The sequence below is a fragment of the Tribolium castaneum genome, chromosome 7, assembly GCF_031307605.1.
Source record: "Tribolium castaneum strain GA2 chromosome 7, icTriCast1.1, whole genome shotgun sequence".
In the NCBI taxonomy this organism is placed as follows: domain Eukaryota; kingdom Metazoa; phylum Arthropoda; class Insecta; order Coleoptera; family Tenebrionidae; genus Tribolium; species Tribolium castaneum.
In genome coordinates this window covers 7506494-7533719 of record NC_087400.1, presented here as the reverse complement: position 1 = coordinate 7533719, position 27226 = coordinate 7506494, and the positions used below count along the sequence as shown (strand labels likewise).

The 27226-nt window shown below is 31.2% G+C and overlaps 1 protein-coding gene across 2 annotated transcripts; it reads right to left on the bottom strand.

Annotated features, from left to right (window-relative positions):
- Nucleotides 1-26216, bottom strand: LOC100142103 (uncharacterized protein). Of its 2 annotated transcripts, none has more exons than XM_008193032.3 (8): nucleotides 26073-26216; nucleotides 17668-17983; nucleotides 15479-15645; nucleotides 9441-9573; nucleotides 4344-4557; nucleotides 750-925; nucleotides 521-644; nucleotides 1-428 (listed from the first exon to the last, which is right to left on the bottom strand). In XM_008193032.3, exons 2-8 carry the CDS (start codon nucleotides 17919-17921, stop codon nucleotides 261-263), a joined length of 1236 nt encoding a protein of 411 aa, XP_008191254.1. In that variant the 5' UTR covers nucleotides 17922-17983; nucleotides 26073-26216; the 3' UTR covers nucleotides 1-260. The 2 variants fall into 2 exon arrangements, with proteins under 2 accessions (XP_008191254.1, XP_001811794.1); XM_001811742.4 differs by having other exon boundaries at nucleotides 26112-26204.
- Nucleotides 26217-27226: the final 1010 nt, after the last annotated feature.

Here is a 27226-nt window from a genome sequence, read left to right as displayed (position 1 = left end):
TTTCAGTCAAATATTTATTTAAAAACAGTTAAATCTCGACTACAACGTCAAAGCAAATAACAAGAAATAAACTCTTCCTCCGATGACACACACAATTTTATTGTCCATGTCTACCAACTTAAATTACACGAAACGTGTTTTAGTAACAAGTGCCTATTGTCATGCAGGTACAACAATTCTTTAATAAATTAATGAAAACATTTAAACATTTAATCGTAAATACAAATATGTATCGATTGTACTAATTAAATAATTTTTGATTAGTTATCACTTTTTGTTCTTGTTTGCTTGGGGTGTTTTATGCTTTTTTTCGGCTTTGATTCTTCGACGTCTTTGACACTCGGATCGATAATCGGTGTTCGGAGAGAGGAACATTGCAAACTGACAAGTCTCGGATCAGGAACTATCGAAAGCTGCTCCAAATCGCCCTAAAAATCCAGCGAAAATATAAGCGGGGGTCAATTAAACTGTCCTAACTCAAAGGGATATTGCGTTAAGCTCCAGAGATAACGTTAATTACCGTAAACAGATAACCGATGATCAGGTCGGAATCGTCGGGGATGTCGAGGGTGTGAGACCTCAAAATGTCAGTCCGGGACCATTCGCAATCCACGTAGCTATCAACCACGCTGTCATCCCGGATGCTGGAACGGGGAAGCAAATGCATTCAATTACATTGGGTTGGCAACAGTGTTACAGGTCAGGTCGGGTAAAAAATTAGCGCATGCGCATAAAGTGGCTAAAGTTACCTTATGGCGATCTGGTGCCACAGGCCGTCCCCCAGCTGGGACGGTATCCGCACCACGTCGGTGCCGTTGGAGGCGGCGTGGATTAATTTCAGGTCAATTCCTGCGATTTCAAGGGACAGGTAGGTGTCCTGGCGGCGGCGCGAACGCAGGCTGAAGATGGTGCCCATCGTGCTTTGCTATTTTGGTAAAATTACGTGTGAAATCCCCATTTTTTTTTAAATAAATGCTTACAAAACCAAATGTTAAAGGATTAGGAAACTAACATTACAAATAACTACACCTGGACTGCTTCCTCGTAAAAATTTTACCAATACATACATTTGTTCTATGTCCTATTTATAATTTTTTTTTCATTTTCTTGGCCAGTTTTCTAGCAGCACTACTTTCCAAAATTTGAAAAGCTTGATGAACAGCAATTTTTTTATTATTTTTTACAGTACCTCAAAAACTAATTGTCATACAGATTCTGCATTTGAGATTAAATATGTAGTCCATGAGATCAGTTTCTCAGAACTTGCAAAATTAACGTCATTTTTAACATAATTCTGTGATTAATTTTTTACTTTTTAAGAAATTGGTCGCAATAATTGAGTTTTTAATGAATAAACACTAGAAAAGGTAGATTTTTGGTCATTTTTTACCAAATTTAGTGTTTTTTTTATCTTCTACTTTAATAAAAACAAGAGAAAAAACTTATTTTTTGATTAAAAAACGTGTTGAAAGCCTTAGAACTTACAAAAAATAATGTCATTTTTTACATAATTCTGTGATTAAATGTAAGCTAATTTTAAGAAATTTTGCACAATAATTGAGTTTTTGCTAAATAAACGTTTAGAAAATGTAAAATTTTGGTCTTTTTCAACCAAATTTAATGATTTGTTAGTCCGAGTTTAATAAAAACAGAAAAAAAAACCTAATTTTTGGACTAAATTTCCAGGACTTGCAAAAATAATGTCATTTTTGACATAATTCTGTGATTTATTGGCTTACATCTTAAGAAATTTTGCTCAGTAATTGAATTCTTAATAAATAAGTAAATTTTTGGCCATTTTCGACCAAATTTGGTGTGATTTTTTCGTTCTAATTTAATAAAAACAGAAAAAAACTAGTTTTTTTGTAAAAAAATGTAATTAAATTCTCAGAATTGGCCAAAATAATGTTACTTTTTAAGAAATTGGGTGCAAAAGTTGAGTTTTTATTAAATAAACGCTAGAAAAGGTAAATTTTTGGTCATTTTTTACCAAATTTGGTAATTTTTTAGTATTCTAGTTTAATAAAAACAGGAGAAAAAACTTGTCTTTTGGTTAATAAATGTGTTTAAATCCTTATAACTTGCAAGAATAATGTCATTTTTGACATAATTCAGTGATTTATTGGCTTACTTGTTTAGAAATTTTGCGCAATACTTGAATTTTTGCTGAATAAGTGCTTAGAAAGGTAAATTTTTGGTCATTTTCTATCAAATTTTGGTGACTTGTTAGCTCGAGTTTAATAAAAACAGGAAGACAAACTAATTTTTAGTCTAAAAACGTCTTCAAATTTTCAGGACTTGCAAAAATAATCTCATTTTTGACATAATTCTGTGACTTATTAGCTTATATCTTAAGAAATTTTGCTCAATAATTGAATTCTTGCTGAATAAGTAAATTTTTGGTCATTTCCGATCGAAGTTGGAGATTTTTTCGTTCTAATTTAATAAAAACAGAAAAAAAACTAGTTTCTTTTGTTAAAAAATGTATTTAAATCCTCAAAACTTGCCACAATAATGTTACTTTTTAAGAAATTGGGCGCAATAGTTGTATTTTTATTGAATAAACGCTGGAAAGGGTAAATATTTGGTCATTTTCGACTAAATTTGATGATTTTTTCATTTTAGTTTAATAAAAATAGAAAGCAATATTTGATTTTTGGTCTAAAACTTAGTTCAAATTCTTAAAACTTGTCAAAAATAATGTCATTTTTGACATAATTTTGTAAATTATTAGCAATATTGGCAAAATATACGCCAATAAACAAAATTCTTCTAGTGTTATGTTCTGGAACATACGATGCCTAAGGGCTTGAATTTTTGGGGCCAACGACAGTTTTCTACGTATTTTTTGGCACAAAACACTAATTACGCACTGTTTGTTTTAAAGAAAAAAAAAATATTTTTTGTAGCAACTTTTTTACGTAAATAAATTTATAATTATTTTAAGGAACTGTAGCCAATTTTTGGAAAAAGTCGCATGCATAGAGATACTACAGGATGTAAGCGAAATAAGTAAGATTTTAAAATAATTTTAAGCCAAAAACTAAAACTTAAAAAAAAGTTATTAGGAAAAATTGTTTGACCTGACGAGTTCTATTACTAGTTAAAACTAATGTACTTATTTCATTTACAACCTGTATAAATATAATATAATATGTAATAATATACATAAAATGAAACTTACATTATATTATTATATACGACCATACTATTATTTTATTGTTTTTACACCAAAAATTAGTTTCCCAAAATAAAATAGATGTCATCTACTTTCGTAACTTGTTAGAAAAAAATTATTTTAATTTTGGCGCCATTGCTTTGTGACGTCGCTAATAAATACTAATAAAATAAAGTTATAAAGAAATACAAGTGGCAGTGCGATTTTTGGATGTATTTTTTTGCAGATAAACAATGAAAAACGTGTGAATAATTGATAAATTGGTAAACGAAAGACAGCAAGTGAGGGCCTTTACTAGTCGAGATTATTAAAGATATTGGCAAGTTATTTTACCTGTTTTAACGTTTTAACGGAAATTGAAAATACCGTTCGTTTTATACCAAGTAGATATAGGTGTATTAAGTGTTATGTAACTTGAAAATTAAGTTGGAAACATTGAATCATATTTTTAGATTATTCAATATTGCCAACTTAATTTAAAAGTCTCAGCCTACTTTGATTGGAAAGTAAATAAAAGACACAGTATTTTGTGTCTTGGAGTAAAAAGTGGTGATTCTTGTGAATTTGGTATACTTTTCCAAAATAAAACGCTCGATGTGTACTAGAAGCACGTTATGGCGTTCGAAGTTCAATTTCCTTTTTAATGTTTGAAACGCCACAAAGAGATAAAAACTGGTAATTTTACGAGCGCTCAGTTCCATCGTCCGTCACCATATCGTGACTGTTTTACGGAATAAATTCAGTTAAAACTCGTCATTTTAAACTTTCCACTATATTATTTCCTGGCTTTGTTAGTATTCAAGCATTGCACGAGAAACAGCATGTGTTCATTTTATGTTAGTTGATTATCGCAGTTAACAGAATGGTGGATGCGCCGGGATAATTTCATTTAATGAAGTCTCGAAATGAAAATTTAAAAACAAAACGCATTTTTCCAACTCGCAGGTGTTCGCTGTCTCACAACGACACTTGCATGAACGGAAAATAATAAACGAAAGAAAAAAACCCGTCAGAGGGATGATTGATGGGTGGAGAACAAGAGGAAGGGACAAAAAGCGGCATGTGTAGAGTTTCTTTATCAGCGATAATAGAAAATTCAATGAAGATAAATCGAGGCTCACGATCTATAAAAAAGGCTTTCTCGGGGTACATTTTTATAACTTACGTTTTGCACTCGGAGGGTGACAAAGAGGGCGAATTCGCGGGGGAATGGTCGAATCTTGGCGTCGGGGAATAGTTGCATTGAGGGCACCCAAATGTACGAATTGGGTTTTAGACGCCATGCTGTCGGACGGTTTGGCACCGTCTGCCAACGATCTTTTGAAGGGTGGAAAAAGCGGCTCTCTTCCAGAGCCAGAGGGTTGACGGTCTCGTCACAACTGAAAAAAAACATGGAGAAAAACCCGATTTTTAACGCTCTCTTAAGAGTTAACTCGAAAGTAAAAATTACAAATAAATTTTAAATCTTCCCTCTGAAGCTGCTTTAGAATCTTTTTTTCCTAAAGCAAATGAGGGTTTACTTTGTGACTTGCTTGTTTGCAAAAAATTACTAAAAATGTAATTAATATTGGCAAAAAATTGTTTAGGATTTAGCTCAAGCTTTACCGTGAAAAAATAATGTTTCTCCAGCCGACAAAAATTTCGTTTTAGCTTCTCAGCTTGGGGTTAAATGGCTAAAATGTTTTCAATCATAACATCCCACTTTTCGTAATGAAAGTAACAAATTAATTGGTACGTTGAAGCTTAAGACATTAAAACTTTATGTTTGGTGTAAGATTTTAAGGTACAGAAAATTAAAGTTCAGCAGCGATCTGATGTAGCTAAATTATTCCAATAAAAAAATTAATGGTGGAAGACCAGCCTTTGTATTCTGTGAAAATAGTAATCACTTTTAATTCCATCTTTAGTAAATAAAATACTTGGTTATTTAGTCTAAGACCCAATGAACCACAATTAGTAATTCAATATCTAAAACCTTATCTGGGTAATCAGAGATAGATACGATTGTTTGAAGGAACAAAAATCTTTTTTTTATTGTTTGAGAACGTTAATTTTTCTTTCTCTCTTGTAAATTTCTATGACCATTCTGCAAACAGACTTTCGTAGGGTTGTGTTGAAATAGTGATTAGTATATTTGTTCCTACAATTTGAAAAAAAAATGTGGAAAAACATACTATGGTTTGGAACACAATTTTGATTCTCTTTGCAACGAAGAAAAAATCAAAAAATAAAAAATGATGCACTCGTAAAAAGTATGTCACATAAATACAAAGCGAATGGGTCATTTATTTAGACAAAAATCCTTGCATGAATATGTATTTAAAACTTTCCCTAGTAGCACAACTGTACTGATAATGATAATAATAATAATATATATATAATAATAATAATATAGCATAATATATAGCATAATAGCATAATATATAATAATAATGAGTTATATTTCGGTTATATAACGTTATATAACCGCAATACACAAATTTAACCATAAGTTATGTTAGACTTAGCATATATAACGGTTATCTAACCACAGTTATATTTAACCTATATAACCATGGCTATATTACGGTTACATAACCGTTATGTTTCTTAAGCAATATGGCCCTAGCTAGATCAGTTATCTAACCATGGTTATGTCTAGCGTATACAGCAAAGGTTATGAGTTAATAATAATAATAAAAGATTATATAACTGCCATTTATGTGACGCAATATAGCGTATGCTAGATTCAGTTTATATATCGGTGATCTAAGCATGGTTATGTTACGGTTATATTTAGTATTCGCCGGCATTTTATAACAATAATTACAAAGCAAAATAAATGATGTAAAAAGTTTTTGGTTATATAATTTAAAATTATCTAGTTTGTTGTTAGTAAATTGCATTCAACAGTGATTTTTGCTTTTTCTTTATTTCTTCGTGTTGCAACCACGTGAATAATCATCCATATTTTTTGTTTATCATGTAAGTAAAGTACAATTTTAATTTTCTTAATTGAAAACTGAAAACGCTTGCCTAAATGTATTTTAGTTTTGACCACAAATAAAATGAATTTGTCAAAACCAAAGCAAATTATTCCAAGAATGTTTTCTCACTTTCTACCTGCCGACCCATTAATCCTACAATGTTAAGCTGGGTTTGGAAAATTTGTCCCAAACTGAGAAAACAACGAAAAAAACAAACAATACGATTTTGAAAATAGTAATACTTTAATTCCTGATGACAGTAATTTGTTTATACAAATTATGCAATTGAAATATAATTGAAAGATAACGGTTAGATAAGGTGGTTAACTAACAGTAAGCTCATTAGCTTATAAGTGTGCTACTAGGGTTAGTTCACTGAAAAAAATACAAACTGATTTGAACACAAAATAAAAAGTGATAGAAGAAATGAGTTTTCTTTTTAATCAAAGTTTAAGATTTTATAACTTTTAGAGAGAAAATGCAGTTGTCACAACCACAAACCGGAAATTCTTATTAAAATTTGTTCCAAATTGCAAAACTACTGAATAAATAATAAATATTTAAATGAGAAACAAAGAAGCTTTATTTCAAAGCGCGGTTTTGTAGCTTTTCAAATAAAATCATGTAATATTTTATAAGAAGGAAATGAATTTTTTATGCAACAAAAATTACAATAAATTTCAGACAGTTGGGAGCATTAGATGCCCCGAAAAAGCTCGCAACAAAAAAAATCTCCCCTCTGGAGCTTCTTATAGGTGAGCATAATTTCAACTCGATTTAATGTCTACTTGAAATCCTTTTTTCCCAAAGCAACTGAGGGTTTACTTTGTGGCTTGCTTGTTCACAAACGGGGAAAAAATTAGGCTGTTGTACACAGCTTATAAAAAATTTATTTAATGTTTATAAAAAAATTGTTTAAGATGACCGAAGAAATATAATTTGCTTGCTTGAGGCTACATCAGTGTAAATAACATTTTTATTGAAAATGTTTTTAAGAAAAATTTAAAAAAATCGAGCCTCACAAGTAGCAAAAAAATATGTAAAATAAGTTAAAAAAAAAGGAAAGACGCTTCTTGTATGAGCATTTGAAGCTCTAGTTTCCTAATTTTATCACTGAACGAAAAGTGATAAAACATTTTTTTTGTAAAACTAAAATTTACACTTCACAGAAATTTTTAAAGTGACACTGTCACAACAAAAATGCTTATTAAATTATGTTTCAAAATTTTTTTCTTCATAGTAATGAGGAACAAAGAAAGGCTCTATTTTTAATGTTCTAGAATTGTAGCTTTTTAAATAAAATCATCTTAAACAGATTAATGGAATAATAATTCTGCAAATGTAAACATTTGATTCGAGAATATTTATAGTGCTTAAAAAAACATTTTATCTTACAGGTATAGTTTTTTAGCTACAGTCACGATAAAAAAACGACACCCCTACCAACCAGGCCGGAGTGCAAAGCAAAAGTTCGACTAAAATCTTTTAGGTGTAAATTTCAACAAACAAGTTAATCTAAAAACTGTCCAGCTAATTTATAAATTAGCCAGACGTACACATTATATCGAAAAGATTTGTGGCTGCGGTTTTAGGGTTTCATTCTTTTTTATCGTAACTGTACATTATACCATAGATGTCGGCGAGAGAAATCAAATTTCTCTCACATGAGAAATAAAGCTGTCAGTTCTACTCACAAGTGAGTAAATCTGGAGAAAATTGGGGAAAACAATGAGATTGTTTATTTCATAAATATAGCAACACAGGTCACTATGAAAACTATTCTAATATTACAGGAGGATATTTACTTGAATTTCGTAGATTTTTTTTTACAATGCACCTGTACGATAAAACGTCGTATATCACACGTGAGCGAAATGCTATTATAAAGCTCGTGAGAAGTGTTCCACTCGTGAGCAAGCGCACTCGTGAGTCAGAATGCACACTCGTGTGTCAGAATGCGCACTCGTGAGTCAGAATGTGCACTCGTGAGTCAGAATGTGCACTCGTGAGTCAGAATTCTCACTCGCATGTAATGATGCATTTCTATCTCTTGTAATACAGTGCGTTCAAAAAGTCTCTAGATCAACTGTTGCTGTGAAATTTTGAACGTATGTTGATTTCTTAGGATTACTACGTACTTATGAAAATACTGGCGTTTGAGAAAATTGCAAAAAGCGCATTTGACATTTCAACAGAATAAAACGATTACCTATCAAAGCAATAAAAACCTGTCAATCTAAATTTCACAGCAAGAGTTGATCTAAAGATTTTTGAACGCACCGTATAATATACTATGTTGCGAACAATTGGAAGCATCAAAAAAAAATCTTCCCGCTGGAGTTTCTTTATAGGTGACCATAATTTCAATTCGATTAAGTATCTACACTTAACATTTTTTTTCCCAAAGCCACTAAGGGTTTACTTTGTAACTTGAATATTAGCAAACATGGAAAAAGTGACTACAAAATTTAATTAATATTGTTTGGGATTTGGTTGAAGCTTTATCCCAAAGAAATATTGATCTTCCAGCCGACAAAAATTTCATTTTAGCTTAGCTTGGGGCTACTTGACTGCGTAAATAATTTTTTACCGACAATGTTTTTAGTAAAAATATAAGAGTAATGAAATTTTTTGTGTTGGTATAGAATTGCAAATTAATTAGAGTGGTAGTTTGAAATTTAAGATTTGGGGTCTACGACATCGAAACTTTAAGTTTGGTGTAAAATTTCAAGGTAGCGAGGCATTAAATTCTATAGTGAGTGAAAATCCCAATAATTTAAATAAATTTAAAAAAATTCAATATAGGAACAGACAAGCATTATTATTTAGTAAACACGATATAATTTTTTTTATGTTCTTGCTTCAAGTGTGTGTAAATAAGTAGCAGTTTAATTATCAATTCATTAAGTGTGCTCGCACAATAAATAACCCAAACGTCTGTTAATAGCAGGCACTTAGCTTCTAGTGTTGTTCCCATACTCATAATTTATGAATATAATCAGTAAATCGCTGTTCTCCCAAGCTCCCGCCCCATTTCCCCCAATCCAAATATCACTTTCGTCGTCCAAAGCGCGAAATTGAAGCGTCAGAGCGGCAGAATCCAGCCGGGGCCATTTGTACAACACAAATCCCCATTTTTATTACAAAACAGTCCAATTTATTATCTACTTAACGTCTCCCAAAGCCCGGCAAAAACTCCGGACTCTTTCTAGCGCGTAATTTTTTCGTCGTTGTGCTTAAGCCAAATCCGGGAGATACAACAACAACACTAAACATAATTAAGTTCTTCTTCGTACCCGAACAGATTGCAGTGTCGCTGTTCCACGTTGAATCCGGGACAGTCCGAGATAAGACAGTGGCGGGTGCGTTGCTGGATCCCGGAGGAACAGCTAACGCTGCATGCGGACCAATCGCTCCACGAACTCCAGCCTGGAAGTGAACCGGATTAATGCACAATACACCGGGATTAGGGAGGATAGAATTGGGAGACTTATGGGAGAAGGATAAATTATTCCGTTAACTCTTGCCGAGTTGACGGAGGCAAAGAAAGGGAGGCAATAATGCGGTCGCGGAACACGACTTTGATAGCGGAGATTAATTAGGGGCTACAGGGACTTCAGAACTCGAGATAAATCACCAAATAATATACATGCTGGCTAAAAAGTTACACCGTATGAGCAAAAAATTGAATCTAATTACTTCTTCATTACTATTACAATGTGTTCAAAAATGGCTGTTCATCAAGCCACCTATGAAATTTAAACGTAATGTGCCGCTTAATTTAAATAGCAAATGCCGTCAAAATGACAGATCCGTCAAAATTATGCAAAAAGGCTGCGAATCCAAAAACAAAGAATACACAACAACAAAAAACACGGAAATATAAAATACAAATCAAGAAAAACCCTACACTTGAAACAAACTTTTTGTCGAAAAATGCCAAAAAAATGAGTTAAAAGCTAATAATTAATGTTTGACAGAGCAACTACAATAGTGATTTAGACGAAGCAGCACATTGAATTTGAATTCCATAGTCAACTTGATGAGCAACCATTTTTGAACACATTGTACAATCTGTTGTTCGAGATGATATTATGGTGTCACACAAACAAGTACATCAGAAATAAGATCTAAATTTTCGAGAAATTAATTCGAGAAACAAGGAGTTAGCTATTTTATTTTATTTCTCAAAGTAATATTGATAAGAGTAAAATCGCTATATATTAAATAATAACAAAGGAAATACAACAACAATTAGAAGACTGGCAAAAAAATGTAAACACTAGAAATGTAAAAAAAATAATAATAAAGGAAAATTTAGAAACTAAAAATACTAAAAAAGTAATCACTAACCAACTAAAGAATTATGAAGCTAATAAAATGAAAAGCCAAAACGTTACTAGAAAGTAAGTATCTAAAAAGTAAAAACCGGAAAAACTCAAAAACTTGAGATACTAAAAAATTAGCATAATACAACAAATAAGAGACTAGTGAGTTACGAAATTCGAAAAAAAAAATTTAAACTAATAAGCTGGTAAAAAAAATTACACTGAAAAACTGGAAAGATAACCTTAAACTGATAGACCAATAAAAGAATTAAACATTGAGAAACCAACAAATCGATAGATTAAAAGACTAAGAGACTAAGAAACAGAGAAGTAACTTCAACACTAAGAAGTTAAAAGGTAAAAAGACCTAAGAGAACTGATAAATCGAAATAGTAAAATACTTTAAAACTAGGAGAAAACATGTAGAAAAAATAACACAGTGATAAATCTGGGAATCCTAATAACTGCTAAGAAAGAAAGATTAAGAAACTAAGAAATTCAAATACTTTAAAAAAATAACGAAAAAGTCAGTAAATAAGTAAACATCAGTTAAGAAACTGAAACAGTGAGAAGTCAACAAGTTAGTACTAGAAACTAAGGAATCTACAAAAATAAAAAAATAAAATATTAAAATAAAAAATTGAAAAATTTTGAAATATCTATAAACTTTTGAAATTTAAAAATCCAAGCAGCAAAAATTAAAGACTAAAAAGACTTAACCTGTGGAGATTTTAAAAACTGGTAAAAGAAAATAAAAAATTAAAATAAAATTAAAAATTAAAAAAAGCAGAAAACTAAACACATAAGAAGTAGATAATTAAGAAAATGGATAACTTGCAAAAAACAAAGGAATTGAAAACCGGACAATATATGAAAAACTAAAAACCTGATAAAAGAAATTAATAACAAAACAAATAAGAAACAAATCAATTAAAAAACTGAAAAACTAAAAACAACTATAAGATGTAAAACGAAAATACTGTAAAAGTGAACGACAGAAACTAAGAAACCGAGAAATTAGAGAACACTTAAAAATTAGAAGCAAAAATTAAAAAACTTAACAAAATAAAAAATTGTGGTAGAGAATTGCTTACATATAAAAGTAAAAATAGTAAAAGATGTTTTATTAAAGTTTTTGATAAATAATGAATTTTAAATAAATGATATGTGGCAACGTTGTCTAAGTATCGTGATCGTAATAGAATTTGATCAACAATAAAAATAAATTGTTCTTGAAACGGTTCTTAAGAAATAATTCCCAGTGTTGGCACGTCTACACATTGTGATTTTTTGGATAAATTTTAATTTTTTTAATTTAAAAAACTGCTAAAGACTTATAGTAAATTTAAAAATAATTATTCATCATTGTTTTATAGACCGATTACTTAGTGTCATCCATAAAAACTTTAAAAAATAATGAAAACTGAAGATGTTAACAAAAAAGTTTTTAGTTGCACATCTTATTTAAAATAAGACTTTGGGACTTTTTTCGAGATTTTTCCCGTAATCTACATATGCTTCTCAACAACGTATCACTGAGTTGGTGCGCCAGTTTTTGAGCACTCTGTATATTACTCGTAAATACTGAAACACTATAAATTGGCAGATTCACAATCGTAAAAAAGCAAAAACTGATTAAAACTACTGAAAGTCCTGAAAACTAGTAAGAAACATAGACAAAAAACTAAACAAAAAACTAAAAAAGTGAAAAACACTTTAGATCTAAATAATTAACAAAGTGTAAGCTGAGATGCCGAAATCATGCGAAACACTAAAAAATTGAAAACTAGACAAACTAAAACCTAAAAAATGAATAACTAAACAAAAAAGAAATGAATAAAAAAAACTAAAACATTAAAAGCAAAGATTAAATAAATTAAATCAATACTAAAAAATTAGGGCATATATGAAATATTAAGAGACTGAAAATCGAAAAAACTGAGTCACTACAAAATTTAAGGCCGGATTACAAAACATTTGCAATTAAATTTTAATATGCGATTAACTTGATCTTTGTCAATGCAAAATAAATGGCTTCATTTCAAATTAGTTTAATCCAGTATTAATTTTAATAAACAGACCCATAATATTGAAAAACTGCGTTTCGCAGGTTGTGGATGTGTATGTATATCCAACATCTCGCAGAAAGCATTAAAAACAATAATTCAAGCTGTGTATTTTATTTGTAAAATTTTTCATGTTTAGCATAATTTTTTGGTAACTTAATAACCAACTACCGTATTTAGAATAAAAACGAAATAAAAACATTCATTAAACTTGGCTGTGTAGTGAATAAAAGCTTTTTTGTAACAATTTGTTTCGAGCTACAGTCTCCATAAATGTATGCAAATTTGCAAGCCGTGATACATCTCTGGCCCAATCTGAATGACAAAGAAACAATTAAATCTCCCGCCGCCCGACAATAAAATACAAACAAAAGCTCTGAAGCCCGTTAATTATTTTTCGTTTACATTTGCTAATTCAAAACCTCTGCTCTTGCAGACAATGTAAGCTTCCAACAGTAGGTGCACAAAAAGAAGTCGTAACGAAACTTTACTGCTTGCCTCGTTCTAAGTTTTCCACAATTTCGTTACATTTTTAATTTAAAAACACGTGTATATAACACCATCTTACTGTAACGTTGTTAAAGCTGTCGTAAATTATATCGTTAAGTACTTCCCGAGCTCTTTCGGTGCTACATTGTGTTTTAATTGGGCGAAATTTAATTTATGGCCAGGGAAGAGATTAGCTCGGGCACACAATTAGTTCGAGTTAATTTTTTGCAAACGTAGAGATTTGCGAAAACACAAAAATTCAAATTCGATTATGGGAAATAGGTCACGGAACTGCAATGTAAAGAACATCACACGAGACAACTTTCGCGTTTCAGACGTCGTAATAAATCCGCGTTTTGTGCACTCATCCATTTTTCGGTCACAATCTGATTTCCAAATGTTTTGATTTTTTTGCCTCGGATTGATTGACGCCTAAGTGAGGTTTTTACCTCTCGGGCTGAGAGAGTGAGTAAAAAGCTCGCTCCAATGAGCTTTTGTCTAGAAAAAACAAAGGTGGTTTTTATCGCGAGACGAAACAATGGGGAAGTGAGCTTTCCAAATGACAATAGCTCCATCTTGTGGCGTCAAGAAATTTACAAATGCATAAATTGGGTTTTCACATATAAGGATGTGCTGAAATAAATTTGGCGAGACAAAGAACTTGGAAGAAATTGCCTGTAATGAGCTTTGTGGCGGAAAAGCTCCAAGCGCCCTGTTACGGAAATAAGGAGCTACTAAAGCAATTACAAGCTCGCTCATTTCGGGGATTTACGGTTGGTTATTGGCGATGGTCCTTTGAAATGCAGATAAATAATAGTTGGGTGAAGATTTAATGCTTGACTTTTTTAAAAACTGAGGTGTTCGGACTACGGAGGACTATAACTAAGGAGACGAAACGAGATACAAAATCGACCCAACAAAAATAGTACAGCAGAGTAAAATGAGGGCGCTTTGAACGTTATAACGTCTCGGTGACAAATCGTTTTAAATTAATTTAAATTTAACCAATTCACTAATTACTTGGAAAAAAATGCAGAAATGTTGAGTTTTGTATTCTCAACAAGCTGAGAAAAACTGACGACTAAAATTTTCATGATAAACATGAGAAAAAATTTATTTAAAATTTAAAATTTGCGTTTTGTCCCGTATTTTTCAAAACGCTGTGATCACGGTTAAAGATACAAGAATAATGTTCAGAAGAAAGTTGTAGAGAATTAAATTTTCTTTAAAAAAGTCAGCGGGATCATATCTTTATCTTCACCGGTTTAGGCCCTAAAGACGCTCAAGCGACGAATTTCCATCAATTTGCCAATGGTCAAGTATTGAAAGTGAATTTATACCTAAATCCTTGAAGATACAAATATGGTGTCGCGGACTTTTTTGTAGCAAATTTAATTCTCTATAACCTCATTCCTTACAATTTTTTATATCTTCGACCGTATTCGCAGCGTTTTGATAAATAGGCGATGGTGCGCAAAAAATTATCGCTAAAAATCATGAATTTGCGTTCCACCTGATATTTTTGCAAACGCAGCAAATACGGTTGAAGATACAAAAGTGTGTAAGAACCGAAGTTGTAGAGAATTAAATTTTCTATAAAAAAGTCCGCGACATCATATTTATATCTCCAACGGTTTAGGTATAAATTCACTTTCTAATACTTGACCACCGGCAAAATGAAATAAATCCGTCCCTTGAGCGTCTTTGAATGAGTTTGAGGCCTAAATGGTTGAAGATAAAAATATGGTCTCGCGGACTTTTTTTTAGAAAATTTAATTCTCAACAACTTTCTTCCTGACATTTTTCTTGTATCTGTAACCGTATTCGCAGCGTTTTGAAAAATAGGGGACAGAGTGCAAATTAGTAAAACTTTAAAATTTTTTTAAATATAGTTTAGGATATAATTTTTGCATTATTTTTATCTCCTACTATTGAGAATTTACTGCTCTATCTGTCTGTATTTTTTTATTCGCCTTGTGCTAACCGTTATTTTTATACTATTTTTATAAAATTGTTGCTCTGAAAACTTGAGCGGTAACGGAACAACTGCGCCTCTGGTGACAATAACGGAACTATCGAGGACGAGGACGTTTTATTTGTACGTCGTTTCACATCCTTAGTTTTAGATATCCATAGTTCGAACAGTCATTCAACTAACATGAGTCAGTTAAAATTCTCGTTTATTGTATTTCAAACACAGTTTAATTAACAACAACTAAATGTGGCAAAGCCATATTTATTTGTTTGTTTTAATTTTTTCCACAGAACTCCAATAAAACACAACGAACGGCTAAAATTCTTGGCTCTAATTGCGACAGTTAATTTAGCAAAAGTTGTTTCTCTTTCGGTATTTCTAATTACGCGTAATTTACTTCTTGGAAAAATTTCAAAACTGTTCTCGTTCATCGATTTTGCGACAGATGATATCATTTTTCGAGAGACAATAGTTACCTAATGCTGCCCAGACCCTTTGATCCGCACTTTCATCCCATTTAGCTACTGAAGTCGCTCGTAGTTCGTCATTCACCAGATTACAAAATATGATGTACTCCCGAGGGACTTGGCTGCCTTCCGAGCACTCTCCAGACGGTCGTGTCAGGAATGTGACGTTTATTCGTCTGAAAAATCAAAATGCGTTCGACGTTAAGAGGAAAAATATCGGCACACATGCTGACTCGGCATTATTGTGTAATAAAAAATAAACGCTACAAGAAGTTAAAACAGTTACAGGCCATTAGCTGATCTCCATAAAATCATATTTGGATTACATTGGCTGTAATTAGGCTTCACAGTTCATGAATTATGCAATTAACGTTGTGGTTGTTAGATCCATCAATTCATGTTTTGCAGTTATCTGATAAATGAGTCTTCAAATTGAATTTTTACGTTTTGTGGTGACAATTAGGGAGCATTTAACCTAGTTATATTCTCCTCAAGTCGAGAATTCTATTTCGAAGCAACCGCTAAAATTGTTAATAAAAATAAGCGCCAGCAAGTCATAATTCTTCTAGTGCAATATTACGCTGCTCCAGGAGTAATAAATCACATTATTTCTTCTTAGTTTTGTTGTATCGTCGTCGCTTTATTTTAAATTATTTATTGGCGAAATAACAATTTCTAGACGTCCATTTCCAGTAAATATCTCAATACTTGTCCGGTTTGATAAATTTGATCACAACATAAACGTCCGGATTCAATCGATTGACAAATTCCATATCTTTAATAACAAAAGTCGTGTTTATTCACCGAAAAAACCGTTTGTTTTCTCGACAAACAGCGTCGGGAAAAAGCTTTTAGTGGGCAAACTATTGACACTATTTTAAAACCAATTTAAAGAGGCCCGGTATTTGCCCACGTTTAAAAGAATCCCTATTTGCACAAATACTTTATTCATCCTGTCTCCAACGTTCAAAATTAAATTTAATGAAAACATGAAAGTTTCAGCCATCAATCAGTGTCGGAAGAAAAATGTGCGAATTGTTTGACGCGACGTGGAAAAAGTTTCCTGTTTATGTTTGCAGCAAAGAATTGCGTTCTCGCGTTCGCAATTTTTTTATTAATTAAGCTTCTAATGGCTCTCTGATTGGAGATGCAATGTTACAAGAGAACACATAGTGCTAAAACAAGGCTATTAAAACGAAAAGTAACCTCAAAGGAGCACTCGGGAAACGTTTAAGTGGAATTAATGGGTTGCTCGTGAAATAAAACTTGCACACTCAACACAAAAATGAAACATTAACGCCAATTTCGTGCCGAGCCAAATTAAAAATTAATTTTTCACACTCGCAATTGTATCCTGATTTTGTATTCCAAAAAAATCAAAAAACTTTTGAACTGATTTCAATAAAGACAGTGTTGTTCAATGGGCTGGCCCCGCAAAACGTAGATTTTTTTATATCTAATAAAACTTCAAAAAAAACAAAACAATTTTTACAAGATCTATGCCCAAAAAATTGCAAGAATGCCTAAAAAATGAATTTTAAGTCATCCTGACGTCACAGGCCGAGAACCACCCACTAGCTTTTTGATTGGTTCGCTAACCTGACGTAACAAAATAACGCAAGCGCAAATCAAACGCTAGGTTATGTTCATGTCATATGACGTTTAGCGTGTTTTAAGTGGTGTGTGTAAGCAATTATGTGATGACAATAAGCAAACACAGCATAAACAAGTTAAGAAATACAAAAATTAACCTAAATTAGTTGATATAAATCATGAAAAGCAGCGCCCAGACCTTCTTTAATCATTCTATCATTGTCGTATGCGCATGCGCGCTTTGAAGTGGGCGTCGCACGGCCTACTACGTCACGCGATCAAAAATTGCTTTTTTTGGCCTTAATACTGAAAATCTATTAAAATAAAAAAATGAGGGTAACCTAATTTTTCATGAATTTTCCAAAAGTGCAGTTAAAAAATTGCGGAACGCAATTACATTTATTTAGTTGAGGCATAAACGATATTTTTTCTATTACTCAAATGGCAATGAAAACGAGTTTGTCTTGCTGTCAATAGAGAAGCAATCAATTAAATGACAAATCCGTCGAGTATTTGCAAAACAAAGCGTGCAACTGCTATTTTTAGCGGCAGTTGAATAAAAATAGCTCGTAATAAATATGATGGAGGATGGTTTAATTACCGACCTGTAATTATCGGCGCCCCAAGCTTCGAGCGCCTCGGCGCCCTTATACGTGTTTATTAGTTCAAAGTAGGCCGTGAAGACGCCTCGTAGATCATTCGGCGTCGCCTCCGAGGCGATCGTGAAACCTCGAAACACAATCTGAGACGTCGAGGCGCTCTCTTCGACGCTCACTTGCTTTTCACTAAAGAATTGTTCGAGATCACAACAGTTCCCGTAAGACACTAGAACGGTGAAGAGGACACTCAGGACGAACATTTCTGCACTGTTTTTCGAAAGAAATGAAGAATTTTTACGACGCCATCTGCATAGCGAGTGATCTGAAACAAAATTGGAGGTTTTAGAGACCGTTTCGAGGCTGTTCAAGGTAAACAGGTGGCTAATAAAGTAAAGAGGTGATGAATTGACTAGTAATTAATGAGAGTGCGTCATTTTGATTTGTTTGGACGCACGCGAATACGTTTGGGATTTTGTCAGGCTGGGGTTTCACAGGTTTTTGGTTTTTTCAAGTGTAATTCGAGAAAATAACCGGCGATTAAGTGCACTCTACGAGGAAGAGTAATTGTAAAATAATTGCAGAGGTTTGCTGGGAAAAAGGCGGCGTTTCGATAATTATAGATGTTCAAATTACAATAATCAAAAAGCGGAATAAAATTTTCCAAATTTAAAACGTACTTGGAAAACTATTACAAAGTTTAACAAATCAACTGGCAAACCAAAACTTGGCAATAATCCACTATATTTGTTAAGTAAATAACCTAATATCTGTTCCAAATTGTTGTGGATCTTCAAGGTTAAAGTTGCCAATACATATAAGTATATCATTTAATAACACTTACTTAGAAGACTTTTTGTTTCATTTTGTGCCTAAAAACAGTTTATTTAAATACCAGTGATAAGTGTGTAGAATATTTTTTGTTAGGAAATGAATAGTGTTCCGAATTGATTTGGTTATCAATATCAAATTTGTCAAATAATAGTCAAAATTCGTTAGATTAAACTTAATTTCCAAAGACAGTTTAATTGTGATAGGTATCAGAAATACGTATGTAGTATATTTTTTGTTAGTTAACGAATAATACAGGCTGACCCAAGGTTGCGGAATCAGTCCATAACTTTTTTGCTATTTGAAATATTGCCATGCTTTTATTATCCGATAGATCAACTTGAAGTCTACAAACCAAAAATATTTTTATTATACACAGGAAGTTATATACAGGTTGGTGGACCAAAGTTATATTTTTTTAAATGGAACACCCTAAGACCAATTTTTAAAAAATTGCTGCGAAATTGCTTACGAATATTTTCCGATAAATTTGCAACAGAAAAATTAAAAATACCTTGTGGTTTTAGCAAATAGACGATTTTTAGTTAAAGCACGCTGATAATATACAGAGTGTGCCAAAACGCAAAAAGTTGAATAACTTCTTTTTTCAAATGGAACACTCTGTATTTTTTATGTATCAATAACATTTTTGATAAGCTTTCTAACAGTATAGAGCTTGCATAACAAATTTAAAATATTTTTCAAGATTTAAAAAAAAAAAAAAGATTTTACAAGAAAATTTGTTATCCTAGAATTTGATAAGTTAAATGGTAATTTATTTTTTGATATGTAGTAATGTGACTAATTACATTAGTAATCTAATTATTACTTAATACATAAATGAACGTTGCAATTTTTTGGAAAATATTCATAGGCGACTTTGCAGTGATTTTTCAAAAATTGTTTTTTTTTTATAACGAAAGTTGAATAATTCCAAAACGAAAAGAGATAGACCCATAAAAGTTTATATAAAGTTACATTATTGGACTAAAATCCAATTATGCAAAAATATATAAAATGTTCCTTTTAAAAAATGTAACTTTGGGTCACCACTCAGTATACAACACCTTGTGTACAATAAAAGTATTTTTGGTGTGTGGATTTTAGTCGATCTATCGGACAGTAAAAACGGCATAACAACATTTCAAATAATAAAAAAGTTCTAGACCGATTATGCAGCCTTGGGTCACCCTGTATGAGTTCCAAATTTAACTCTAGGTTAAATTTGCCAATGAAAATTTAATATTCTAAACTTAAAAATAGTCAAAATTCGTTAATTATAAGATCAAATAATCAAATTTTATGTCCAAAGACAGTTTTATTAAGGTAATTAAGTATTAGAAATACGTATTTTGTTAAATAATAAATAATATACAGGGTCGCTAAAAATTATGGATACAGTTAAAGATTATAAAAATGATTCATCAAAACGTATTGAAATTTGGTGTATGCTAAAGAGCATATAATTTCTAGCGTTTCAGATATTTATTAAATTTCTATCTCCATATGTTCTTCAGATACAAGGGTAACTTGTTATTTTTTAACAAGGGTGAAATTTAATATTTTTGAGAAAAGTTTTTTTCCTGAGTTCTATGATATAACACATGCATACCTTAATTTAATCGAAACCTAAAAAAAAATTGAAAATTTTGAAAAATGCAAAATTTTGTTAACCTTGAAAATGTTGTCTTTATCTATAATTACCTCTTTGTTGTTTAAACATTGAAAAGTTAAAAAACAATGTTAAAATAACCCTTTTAACTATAAAAATTTTTTAATTAAAAAAATTTAAACACAAAATACTCGATTTTTATGCTACAAAAGATGTTCAAAATGATTTCCACTAACTTCTTGGCGTTCTGACTCCATGATAAACATGAGAATATTTTTTGCTCAGTTTTACTTAAATGTGCTATTATTAAACAAATTATTACACCCAAGTTTAATTTTTGGCTAATATACGAGTGACAAATATCGCTAGCAGTAGTATTTTCAAAGTTAACTTAGTTTTACTATCCCAGAAAATTTTTTAATTTTATTTTTTTTACTTTTTAATAAAAGTAAAGGTGGGTATTATGTAACATCACTGAACTCAGGAAAAAAGGTTCTTTTAAAAACGATTAAATCTGACCCTCCTTTCCGTTTAAAAAAATCAAGTTAGCCTTATATTTTTAAAATAAATGACGATAGAAATTTGAAAAAGCTCTCAGATGATAGGATTTAAACACTCTTAACTGTTTCTTAAATTTCAGGATTCTCTGTTAAATCGTTCTCAAGATATTTAACTATATCCATACATTTCAGCCACCCTGTATATTCCAAATTAATGTGGTTACCCAGGACAAATTGGACAATGAAAGTTAATCTTCTAATTCTAGCAATAGTCAAAATCCATTAGTTATAGGACTTTTTCCCTAATTAAATTTTATTCCAGTAGGTATCAGAAATGCGTAAATAGTATAGTTAGGTAACGAATAATATGTGTTCCAAATCAAGGTCAAATTTGCCGATGAAAGTTTAATCTTCTAAACTTAATAATAGGCAAAATTAATTAGTTATAAGATCAAATTTTATGTCCAGCGGCAGTTTTATTGAGGTTGGTATCAGAATTAGAAATACATGTATAAAGTACAGTTTTTGATAGATTATAAATAATGTGTTCCAAATTGATGTATTTATTAATCTTCTAAACCTAATAAAGCTGAAATCCATTAGTTAATTTCATATCTAAAGAGCAAAACCAACTTAATGTATCACTAAAACCAAAAATAAGTTTACTGACCCATAACCTTGACAAAAAACGTAAACAGAACTTGTGAGGTGTTAAATAAAAACAGACGAAACAGGTTTTAAAATATTCCAAAAATTGTAACGAATTCGCATCAAATATTGAGTAATTGACGCAAATCACTTGTTAGGACGTGAGTCTAAGGACGGGAAAAACATGTAGACTCATTAAACTTTTCCAGGCAAGGAAGTGTTTACACTGTGAGCATTTTAAATATTTAAAAAGTTATCAGCGTGTTCGTGTTTCGTATTGATTTTCGATCAACTCGTCCACAAGACTGAAATATTATTTGTTTAGATCTCGTGTTCTTACAATTAGTGAATTCTTCGTTAATTTTGTACTTCCGTACCGAAGGTTTTGTTGCTTCGTTTCGCGTCTGAAAATAAAGAGCAATTCTCGTGAAACAACCACCTTTAGTTGGATCCAATTAGAAGCGCAGGCTAGTCGACATTCTGAAGGCTTCTTTAATCGAGACATGACGGGATTATTCAAAGACAGCTCTATTGGGAGCAACACAACCAAATGAAATTTCTAGTATTTAGTGGCGAAAAAAATTGTGGCAAAAAGAAAATTGATCTCTTTGAAATGCAGTTATTTGAACGAATCTCAAAGAGTGAATTCATTGGAATGTTATGTAAAGGCTCCACTAAATTACTTTGGATATCTTTCAGCAGTCCTTTGACGTCGAGAGATTAAATTGTTTAAAATACTCGCGCAGAAATTTTTCATCAAAACAGTTTGGCTTTTTGTCAGTCACCCACCCTTTTCTGACAGGGCAGTAAAAGTGAAAGTTTAATCCCAAATTCGGGCAAATTCAATTCGTCCTATTAACTAGATAAAAAAGGGTCGTGTAATGGCAGGGCTCTTAAACCGGAGAGGTACGCTCGCATAATTGGGTTTATATAAAATGACCCTTTTTCAGCAAAAACAAAAGGACATGTTTCAGGCCGTCGTGTGTGTAAAACGCGCACTTGAAATTATTGCTCAACTTCCTTTGTGCAATCGGTCGATAAATCCATATATTGCTATGATTAATTCCGACAGATAAATTTCTTTTACGACTCCAACTATCACAATCCAATCCAAGCCCAGTTTGCGAAGGGACAATGCAACAAAATTGATTCTTGCGGTTTACGGAGTTTGTGTACGCAAGGATGAATATTCTAATATGGTTATAGAGACTGACATTCATTACGAAACTCATTACGAAATTATTGTCACAAGTTTTATTTCATTAGCTGTTACGCTAAGATGGCTGAAATTGTAGTTAGATGTGGAATTAATTTACAAGGAAGCTTTGTTACCAACTTAGCTTTAATTAGCGAAATATATGTACTATTTGTTTCAAATTACAAGGCAAAAACATTCAACTGCTAGGGAACAGAAAAATCAATTGCAAAGATCGTTACTTAATTACTAGGAAATGTGAATTTAATAGTCTCATATTGTGATAAGTGTAGAATCACTGACTGAAAAAACAACAAGAAAAAATAATAATAAAAGTAAAAAAAACAAAAAAACGTTAAATTAAGATAACAAAAGATTTTGATAAAACTTAGAAGAACTTGAGAAATGTAAATTTAAACAAAACTGAAGACCAAGCTATAATTAGAACTTAGAGAAAAATAAAATTAGAGAAAAAAACTACAAATCAACGATTTAAAACCATGTATTTACATATTTAATTTTAAATTGCAAAATCAATGTAGAGAAAAACAAAAATGTACATTAAGAAACTTTAAATTATTACGAAAAAAGTTTTAAAAACTTTAAAAACTTTAAAAGCTAGAAAATATAAAATGTACACTTTACTTGAAACTTATTACATCAAGTATACACAAAAACTTAATTAAATTAAATTAAACCAAAATTTAAAAAATATACTAAATACTCTTCAAAACTTAAATGAACAAGGTAAAAAAATGTAAAGCAAATCAACAAAAACTAAAAAAATATTTTATTTTGAATATAAAGTGCAAAATTAGCATAATAAGTAGGTAGTTACATAAAACTAAAAAATAAAAAAAATTATACAGTGCGACTAACAAACGTCTCAAAACCATAGAAGAGACTAGACTCAAAAAACAACAAAAAATGCAAAATCTGAACAAACACTAGAAATAAAGTAAAAAACTAAAGACATATTAAGGCAAACATATAATAATTAGAAATCTACAAAATACTGTAAAAATCAAAAGCGAAAGTTAAAAATTTAATTACATAAAATTATACAATGTGTTTTTAAATGATTCTCATCTAGTTAACTTTGAAATTGGTTTACCTATAAAAAAAAATGGCGCTCTGCGTAGTTGAATCCTCTGTCAATAAATGTCAAATCTGTCAGTTGTGAAATCCAGTTAATTTCTTTAAAAAACTTTGTTAAAATGTTACACTCTGTAAGAAAACACTTTTATTGTCGAAACTTATTTCCGAATTCGAGATTAAATAAATGGAGAATAGTAATATTCGATGTCTAAATGCCTATTAATAGTTTTATGAGCGCCATTATCTGATTTTACTTGAGAATTTCACAGACGACTAGATGAGAATCAATTAAAAATACATTGTACAACTATAGATGAAACGAAAAATTACAAGAAATTAAGAAAACTGAGTTTAAACAATACTTTGAAAAGAGAACAGGAAAATAAAAAAAAAGAAATTACACAAAGATAAGGCGTCAGTGCGTCTAAATAAGAAAATAGGAAAATGTAGAACTAGAGGTAAATAACCAAAAAACAGAAGATTTAATTGCAAACTTGTGTTAAGAGAAACCAGAAGTTAAAAAAAAGTTGAAAGAATGTATAACTTCGAAAAGTGTAAAAAAGTAAACTAAATATGCTAGAAGCAGTAATAAAAAAATACTAGATGGAAATAAACAGAAAAAAACTAAAGCCACAGTAATCAAAAGAATAGGGCAGAAAAATAAAGTATTTTATACCAATGTATTCAAACTAAAATATTACAATAAGAAAAAGGAAGAAACTAACAAAAGTAGGATCATAAAAATTAATCTAAAAACTAATTACATAATTAAAAGCTAGAGAAGTAAATGAAAAATCAGTTAAACAAACAGCTGTGTGGAGAGCAGATGTTACTCAGTTTATGTTTTTAATAAACAGAATTGGATTTTTAACCAAACCAATGTTTGTTATCCGAATATACTTTATTATTAAATTTATTGCTGAAATGTGAAACTATTGACGTAACCATTCAAATAAATACAGCGTGGAATTTTTAACTGGAATAAAATTCATAACTTTGATTTAGGCAATTTTGGTGAAAATTCCTAACACAGGTCAATTTTAATTTTTTATTGCCTACTATTTGGTGCATATGGTATTTGTTTATCTGTTGTCAGAAATGCACAGCCACCTCTAACTTTTTTTTTTCAAATGTAATGGTGTGTCAAGTGACATTGTATGGATGCCCTTTTCGCAAGCATTATAACGCTCTATTTGTTTTTTGAATTTTTGCAAAGCCTACGTGATAAAAAAATAAAAACCAATTTTATAAGTTGAACATTATTTAATGCAACAATTGTTCAAAATGGGCACCGTTCCCCTCCTGGGAGATGACATAACGATAGTAGCATGAATTTTTAATATTTTGGATCATTGCTAGTGTGATTTGCCTAATTTTAACTTATAAAAATTGGTTTTAATTTTTTTATCGCGTAGGCTTTAAAAATATTCAGAAAACAAAGAGTGCGTTGTATTCTTTGCAAAGTGCTCTTTCACATAAGGTGACATACCGTTACAATTGAAAAAAAAAGTTAGAGGAGGCTGGGCATTTTTGGAAACAGATAAACAAAAACCGCATGCACCAAATGATGTGCAAAGAAAATAAAAAATTGACAACTTCGAAAACTATAAAAAAGTAAACTAAATATACTAGAAACAAAAATAACGAAAAAATACTAGATGGAAATAAACAGACAAAGCTAAAGATAAAAATAAAAAAAATAAAATAAAAAAATGGGTAGAAAAATAAAGTACGAGTATTTTATGCGAATGTGTTTGTACAACAGAAAACCAAAACACTACAATAAGAAAAAGAAAGAAACTTACAAAAGTAGAATAATAAAAAATTAATATAAAAACTAATTAATTATGAGCTACAGAAATAAATAAAAAATCAATTAAACAAACAGCTGTGTGGAGAGCAGATGTTCCTCATTTTATGTTTTTAATAAACAGAATTGGATTTTTTAACCAAACCAATGTTTGTTATCTGAATATATTTTATTATTAAATTTATTGCTGAAATGTGGAACTATTGACGTAACAATTCAAATAAATATAACGTATTATTTTGCGTGCGGTATTTACAAACCGAACATTTGGATATATTTAAATACCAATGTTCAATTTTTGCCTTTTCTGTGTGAACAATAAATCATCACTTCAGTGAATTCAACGGGTTACAGCGACAAAATTACTCCAGCGTGTTCTGCACTTCGGGCATTGAAGTTGATTGTCATCTCTCCGTAACAAGTAATTACTCAGAATGATATTGCATTTCAGATCTCTCTTATCACAAATCTTAAAAATTCAGCTAATTTAAATTTCAAGCACATCAAATAACTTTCGAGTTTATCTCCTCTAATACGAAATGCAAATTTTAGTTGGCCGTAAAACTTATGATAACAATTGCAATTATGATGGTAGAATTGAGCAAACAAAGGGAAATTTCGCCTATTTTAGTTGTGTAAACAAGTTTTGCTTGGGATAACAGGTGGGTCATCGTCCCAATTTCCAATTCAAATCCAACCCTGGGGCGAATTTCCACTTACATGAGGTCCTCGTGCACCCAATTCGATTCAAAAACTTACAAATAAACTTTCTGCGCTTGCTTCATTAAGCACTTCACGTGTTCGCAAAGTCGAGCTTTGATTCGGCCGTACCGAGCAAAGCTTAGTCGCGCACTGCTGAGCTTTTGCAGGAATGGTAGCTGAAAGCACAGCGACATGCGCTGTGTATTCTGTTGACACATCGCGAGATAACGTCGTTTTTTAAACGCCGTTATTTCCACCTATTTGCAATTAATTGTTATTCAGGGCCTTTAACGCACGTCTTTTTTACTTTCGGTTCGTCTTAACTAAATATTGAACGACTTGGGTGAATACGAAAGATGGATGTGGGGGGATTACTGATGCGAAGTGGGAGGAGGTGGGATGATTCAGCATAAGGGATTGATGGGTGGCAGATCTTGACCACCGATGGATCACTCAAAAGCTGTGATTTATTTGATTTGGAGGAGTTTTGTGCGATTTCGAGGAATTTATTATACCTTTTTATTCCGCTTTAAGCGAAGCGAAAATTTATATAATACCCTAAAAATCACTTTAAATGAAATAATTTAATGATGTAAGCAGTACTATGTAAAGAATCAAGGTTTGAATATAAACGTAACATTAAAGTTTCTTAGTTTTTGCATGTTTTCTAACTTTTTTCGATTCAGTTTCTTGATTTCTCACAGTTTAAGAATTTTTTGTTGTTTTTTTTGTTTTAGAAACCTTGGTCTTTAATTTCTCTTAGGTTATGAGTCTTTCAGGCTTCCAGTTCATTAATTCTTCAATTTTTTAGTACTTCAGTTTTTCAAATTCTCAGCATTCATCAATTGTTTAAATAGTTTTCTACTTACTTATTTTTCAAGTTTCTAGTCTTTATGTTTCCTTTCAGTTGCAGCTTTTAATTTCTTACTTTCTTAGCTTTCAGTTTCAGTGTCTCACAAAATTAGGTTTCTAGTTTCGGACTGTTTCAATTTCGTTTTATTTTTTTAAATTCTTAGAACCGGTTTACAGAAAGCGAAATTAAGATTTAATTAAAAATTAAACAAATTCCAATTAAGTTGCCATTTAAAATGCATTGACAAATGTCAAGTTAATCGCGATTAAAATTTAATTGCGATTAAAATGTTCTGTAAACCGGCTTTTAGGACCGGTTT